Source organism: Branchiostoma floridae, chromosome 15, assembly GCF_000003815.2.
Source record: "Branchiostoma floridae strain S238N-H82 chromosome 15, Bfl_VNyyK, whole genome shotgun sequence".
Classification (NCBI taxonomy): domain Eukaryota; kingdom Metazoa; phylum Chordata; class Leptocardii; order Amphioxiformes; family Branchiostomatidae; genus Branchiostoma; species Branchiostoma floridae.
In genome coordinates, this window is record NC_049993.1 from 5,007,921 (window position 1) to 5,014,452 (window position 6,532).

Below are 6,532 nucleotides of genomic sequence, written 5' to 3' on the forward strand. Positions count from 1 at the left end.
CTGGCCGGTTATATTCCTCTGGCCGGCTTACTCCTCTGATTTGTTACATTTCTACGATTTTTCCAGCGATCCGGAGTCTGGTAGAGACTAGGTAACCTCTGTCGTAGCCTGCTAGATGATAAGAGAAGAAGTAAAACAGTTCACTGACAGTATCAGGGCCTATCAAGGGAGAGGGTTAGTACGAGTCTGGTAGATCATTCATAGCGGAGTCAAGCGAAACAAGATGTCTGTCTGCGTGTGTTGTACAAGATGTTTTAGAATTGAGTCAAGACTCTAGGTCAATCTGAGTTCGTCGATGCATTTGGGTGGCCGTTGGCAATTGTTCTCGACACTTACAGATCAATGTAGGGTTCTGATATGCAACAATGTTACAGTATAATTTCAGTAGTTTATGATTTAGTGCATGCGGTACCTCATTGGTCAAACCTAGAAAAAGCCATTCGAATTCCCAAGATTTTGACGCGTGTAAAGATCTAAGATCTGCATTGATATCTGCAAAATGTTTTCTTAGAATGTTACAATGTTTCCCAGACAGCTTCGTTACTTGGGCATTCAGCTATAAGTTGCCATGGTTACGACATTCTCATTCAGCCAATTAGAGAGCTCAATTCGTTCTACATTTCTACCAATTTCGTTGGTGCACATATTCGTCCTATGATTGGTCCTTGAAGTCTGAAATTTTTGTGCGCCGTCAAGAAAAGATTTATGGGCAATCCCACCGTAGTAGAACGGACGTTCCAAGAAGTTTTGCTGCCCGGAATCTCAGGTCAGCTGCTTTGCGAGCATAAAAATATGAAGGTGACTGAAAAAACACGAAATGCAAAAATTGTTTGTTCAAGATGACAGCAGGGTTACGCCAGGGTCTGCGTGTTGACAAACGTGGCGAGGTTTTGCGTTCCATTGGAGCTAATCTCCGAGCAGATGTAGGGGTAGAAAATCGTCACGTTTTCTGATCGATCGTCTGAACTCTGCCCTAGACAGGAAAAAAAAAGATCAGAAAACGTTGCGATTAAAATCTGCTTGGAGATTACACAAGAACTGTTTTGTAACGTGGTACACGAACGAGACGTTATCATACAGTATTGTCGACCTTTTTGATATAGGACGAAACGTCACGAAACAGAAAAATGTCCACTTTTCTCAAAAACTCGTGGACCATGATAGATGCGCTTCTCTTCAAGAGAACACGAAAGTCCTTTGACTTGTTGCCTTCTGAGCTGCACTGCTACGCTTATTTACAAGAATCGTGACGTCATCTCCCATCAAAAGAAGAAGAAAGTCGTAATTAGGCGGGCTGATTGGCGGAGGCTGGAGGATCGGCGGTGAGATGTTTGTACAGGGGGGATGAATCGTGCAGCGCGCCTGGAACTGCAGCAGGCAGAACCAGCGGAAGGCCAACTAAATAAACAGGCGTGACAATAAAATATGAGCGGTGTGTTTAGACAAGTGACAGTTCGGAGGTGGCGAGCCCGCAGAGAAAATAATCAGCCGGGCCGACCTGCGGCGAGCCCGGCCCGAATGTTCACCACCTTCCGCGGTGCAGACAGTCGGTCTCATTAGGCTCTCTTCAATACACACCTCGCCGCCCCCTTCCACCTCCCCACCCCCTGGGTAACGGAGCGGAGGGAGGGGTGGGGAATGGGGGGCAGAGTGGGGTCATAGCATCATGGTCGCTTCGGTATCACTATCTTGTCCCCACTGAATTCTAAGCATACACGAGATGACACGAATAAATAAGCTGTGGTAATTTCCACCCTCGCGCTGTTTTATCGCGACTCTGGGAAGTTTTGGACCCAGGGGGGCGCCCCCTCCTATCTGGATGACCCCCCTGTCACATCCGGCAACTTGTCATCCTTCTAACTGTGTACCCCATCCCCCACCCCCTCTCCAAACGGTCGTGTGCGGCGTGCTCGTGCGGTTAGACCCCACTCCTTGAAGAGGAATTAGCGAGCAAATATCAGACGACATTTGTGGGTGTTAGCTTACGGGCGGTGGGGCACGTCCCCCCGGCCACGCGATCGCATCAGCACCATTATCACTGCCCGCAGCTTTCATCAAAAAATTGAAAACTTACTCCAAACCACCGACCTTAACACCCCTACGTGTGCCGAAGGCCAGAGCCTATATAGCTGCACATTTTCTGACTACGACACAAGTTCGTAGCTACCATAGCCCTCCCTCGGTAACCCAAGAAGGCGACTAGAGGACATAAGAGAAGAAGATACCTCTGTTTTCCCCATGCCGACAGTGACTCGGGGCCGCCCTCGCCTTGTACCGCCCAGTCGGTAAGCCTGGTGCAGCCAGTACTGGAATCACGCTCTCTCCCAGGACTTTTGTCGCGGCGCTGGACTAAATATTTTGCTTATAGACGATTGATTTGTGGCGAGCAGCTCGCTTATCAAGCGGGTTCTGCTGCCCAGGAAAAGTATACAAGTGGTTCAGCCTGTCCGGTGTCTACAACCCATGGCTCCCGTCACCCGAGCCTGTTGTTTGGATACTGACAGAGGGGACGGTGTAGCCTTACTCCAGCCAGAAAGACCTGTATTCTGTGGCCTGTCCGGTACGGGGGGACCGCTTACTTGTTTGTCCGGCTACCTTACACCTTTACACCGCCTGAAAACCGCCGACTTGTCACCTCTACGAGATGAAAGACACCGAGACCACCGGTGGGTCAAAGGCGACAACAAAGGTAATTATTTTTACACGCGAAAAATTGGCACACGGAGTTGTTAGTGTACACAGTCCTCGCCCCCCTCAAGCTTACAGTCTCCAAGCTATTAACATGCCTGCGTCTCAACGCACAGGGGCAGGGGACTGGGCTGAGCGTTTGGCACGCGGGAGGGGGACAAGTTGTTGGAACTCCGCAAAACAGCGCGAGATGTGCGTCAACCGGCCAGGGTAGCTATGGCGTACGGAAACACGGAAAGGTCATTGCCAATAGAAGACAGAGATACACATGAGACAGTGCAAGATTACACAACTTTTTACGTCTTTTTAACTCGTTTTACACGCTCTTGGAGTGACGCGCTTTTTTCACTGGATGTAACGTTACTAGAAAAGCTATAAATATGCGTATTGTCGAGTCAAGCTCACATCAAGTTCAACTTAAGACCGCACATGTCGTCACTTGGCCCTCGGATGTTACAAGCCCACAGTGTCAATGTCAATGTTAGGTGCCTACACAAACGACGCAATGCTACAAGCGTGCAGTTCTGAAATTACGGCTTACGAAATAGTGCTTATATATTTCTAAGAAAATTATTCGGCCTTATGAGGATTTCAAACTTTTTTCCGTATGAGAATGAAAATAACAGAGATAATACCTCCTTACTAGTACTTAATATAAGTGCCATAGAAAATAAGTTGATAGGCCAGTTATTAGATAGAAAGAAAGAAAGCCCTGAAAGAAAGAAGGAAGGAAAGAAAAAAGAAAGAAAAATATGGAAAGGAAATGAAAAAAAGAAGAAAGATTAAAGAGACGAAAGATGCATCAAAATGAAATGAAAACAGAAAATGGAGAGGACAAAAGGAAGAAGAGAAAACAAAGTAAGAGAAAGGTAACAAACATGTATCAAAGAACCGCCGTCTCGTGACGTCACTGGAGTGTGACGTAACACCAGCCTTCAAAGGCTCCCAAGCTGTTTTCTGGTGTTGAAGTCATATATTACAGTCTGCAACCCGCCCGACCTTCCCATCTTGTCCTGCGGCGATCTACAAATCTTAACCATTCATCAAGCTTTCCACACTTGAGCTCGACTGTGACGTCACTGCAGGGACCGACACGTCTGACCCTATCAGGAGACGGCAATCCATTCGGATGAGGTGTAGCCTGGGTACCATCCTCCGCTGTAACCCATGTAAGCGCTGGCTCAATCTTTTCACTTGAAAACTTTCGGTTACAACGGAGGATGGTACCCAGACTACGGTACATACATTTTACATCGCCCAACAGATTTTCAGCCACATTTTTTTCTTCTTTTTTCTTTTCTTACTGCTAGCCTGGGTACCATCCTCCGCCAAACTTGCAAACTTTCGGTTATAACGGGGGATGGTGCCCAGTTTCAAGCGAAAAGATTGAGCCAGTGGTTACAACGGAGGACAGTACCCAGGTTAGATGTAACGCTAGTGAATAAAAAGAAGAAAATGTGGCTGAAGATCTGTTGGATGGAGGAAAATGTACCTCTTGCACCAAGCAAGGAGATTCTATGTTATACAAATCGTCGAAATAAAAGAACGAAATGCACAGTAGTTATCTATCCTTGTTCCATTACGCTGCCTCCAAAGAAGAAATATGTAGGAACATCAGATACTGTACATCTATAGAAAATGCATTTATTACATCTTACGTTATCGTATTACTACTTGTTATTTTCAGTATCATCGTTATCCATATTCTAAATTGATACGCGTTCCCTTACAATTAGACTCCGGGTACGACTTTGCAAATAGAGTTTATCAAGGTTTAATATACAGTAAGTCGAACTTTGCCCGTATACAGTCAACATGCATGTCAATCGAACACCTACAGGCAAGGACGAGGTTCGTCTGATATGTAAATTTCTACACGAAAGATATGCTGTAAGATCATGTAGTTTGTGCCAGTAAACAGAACAGCGGAGTATAGATGAGCAACGATAAGAACTTTTCTCACGTTTCAGACGACAGACGCGTTTGATTGTTTGAGACAATTTGTCAATCGCCGTGACGTCATCAATGTCACCTCGACGTCACAAAAATGATGGCGTAAACAGCATCCACACATTCTGGTGATGTCATGACATTCCCGTCGTGCCCGTCGCGTCAGCTGCATTCTGTAGGGCGGGGAGGAGGGGGTAATAACCGTGGGAACCCTCACTGTCATAACAGGGCAGATATGTGAAGTGGGGGCAAGTCCTCTGTGGTGGGCGGTAATCTCCAAGCAGATGTGTTGCTAGGGTTCTTTTTGTCGGCTTATCGCGGTAACGATGTGAGAAAAGCAGTCAAAGCAACACATCTGCTTAAAGCAAGAAAGCTTAGATACTGTCGTCCAAAACACATGGCTTTTTATTTTCTTATGCTAGTTTCTATTTCAGTATTTGGTCCTATTTCGTATTTAATAAAACCCCTAGGCCCACAGAATATATTACAAAATTTGGTAGGGGGTAGATTCCAGTATAACAGTGCTTCTATCCTGAGTTGGAAGGTTTTAAGAGACTGCTAATAAATTTTTACTAACTAGGACTAGGCCAACACCCTGCTATATAGAGCAAGCTATGCAGACTTATATTGTCGTAATGGAGGTCATAGTCAATTTATGACTTGTTGTGACTGCGTTTTCAGAAGCCTTGGTTAGTCTCTACCAGACTCCGGATCGCTGGAAAAATCGTAGAAATGGAACAAATAGAGGAGTAAGCCGGCCAGAGGAATATAACCGGCCAGGGAAAAGCACGCGATCTGTTCCCTGGCCGGTTATATTCCTCTCTATTTGTTCCATTTCTACGATTTTCCAGCGATCCGGAGTCTGGTAGAGACTAAGCCTTGGTGGTCTCCAATTGCATGTCGGATGGGAGACTGACTGTGCCGTTAAGATTCTTCACACAGACCGATGTAGAGATCATGCAGGAGGAATGTGAAGACGATAAAGAGTGCTCATCACTTTGATCACGTGATGACAAGATACCGGACTTATCTGTTATGAGACTGTCCGTATGCCTTCCATGTTGAGCAGACCCGAGTTGGAAACCATCAGAGATCACCAGAAAATACCTGGCGTGGACATGGTAGATATAAGTCCGTCTGGTGTTCAAGACACAAGACGACACTAGATTCTTTTTTTCTTTCCTTTCATTTTTGCCATCACTCACATGTAGCAGTAATCTTGGATGTCGCACTACTAAATGATCCTAAATACAAGAATTGAAGAAAAAGGCTAACGACTTATATCTGCGGGCGGGATACACCAGTCTTTGGGACATAGTGAGGTTCATGCACTGCGTATCTGGAAATCTTGATCTAATTCTTTCATTTGTAAATGTCATAGATCTACTTTACATAATTAAACATGAAATCTTGCAAAAAGAAACATATGTTCTGTATGTAATATTTTGTATTCTTTTGTGTTGCTTCTAAACATGTTGTTTGGATCTTTGCTGCTCATTTGGCCACATATGTCGTTGTTCTTTATAATATTCCGATTTCGGATCCTTTTACAAGATCGTCAGTAATTTTGTGATGCATTTTTCCTTCAGATATCGTCTGCCCACGGGGTGTCTGTACTCTCCAGCGGTTCCAATGCCTTCAAACGTACAGCAACCTTCTTCTTGTGGGGTCCGTCCTCGTAGGATACCCTGTTCTGAGCACTTGACAGAAAAGAACGAGGGGACGACGTTATCTGCATGACGTAAAGTTGTCCAGGTGTACCTCCGAGCATGCAGAAAGGATCTGTTTCCTTATGATATAGACCAGAATACTGTGACTTTCCTGTGTATGAAATATTACCGTGTGAAACGGATCATAGATGTACAGAGATACGAATTATGAATATAGGAAAGGG

At 45.3% G+C, this 6,532-nt stretch overlaps 1 protein-coding gene and 1 long non-coding RNA gene across 2 annotated transcripts in view; one reads left to right on the forward strand and one right to left on the reverse strand.

Moving 5' to 3' along the window:
• LOC118431315 (protein patched homolog 1-like) overlaps window positions 1-2,355 on the reverse strand; it is a 61,328-nt gene extending 58,973 nt beyond the window's left edge. The window contains exon 1 of the mRNA XM_035842435.1: window positions 2,226-2,355. Within this exon, the coding sequence (XP_035698328.1) occupies window positions 2,226-2,240 (15 nt within the window). The 5' untranslated portion in view covers window positions 2,241-2,355. The remainder of the gene's footprint in view (window positions 1-2,225) is intronic.
• Window positions 2,356-2,555: 200 nt separating this feature from the next.
• On the forward strand, window positions 2,556-6,454 carry LOC118431317. The gene is made up of 2 exons (XR_004832963.1): window positions 2,556-2,689; window positions 6,228-6,454. It is a non-coding gene; the product is annotated as an uncharacterized LOC118431317 (long non-coding RNA).
• The last annotated feature ends 78 nt before the right edge of the window (window positions 6,455-6,532 follow it).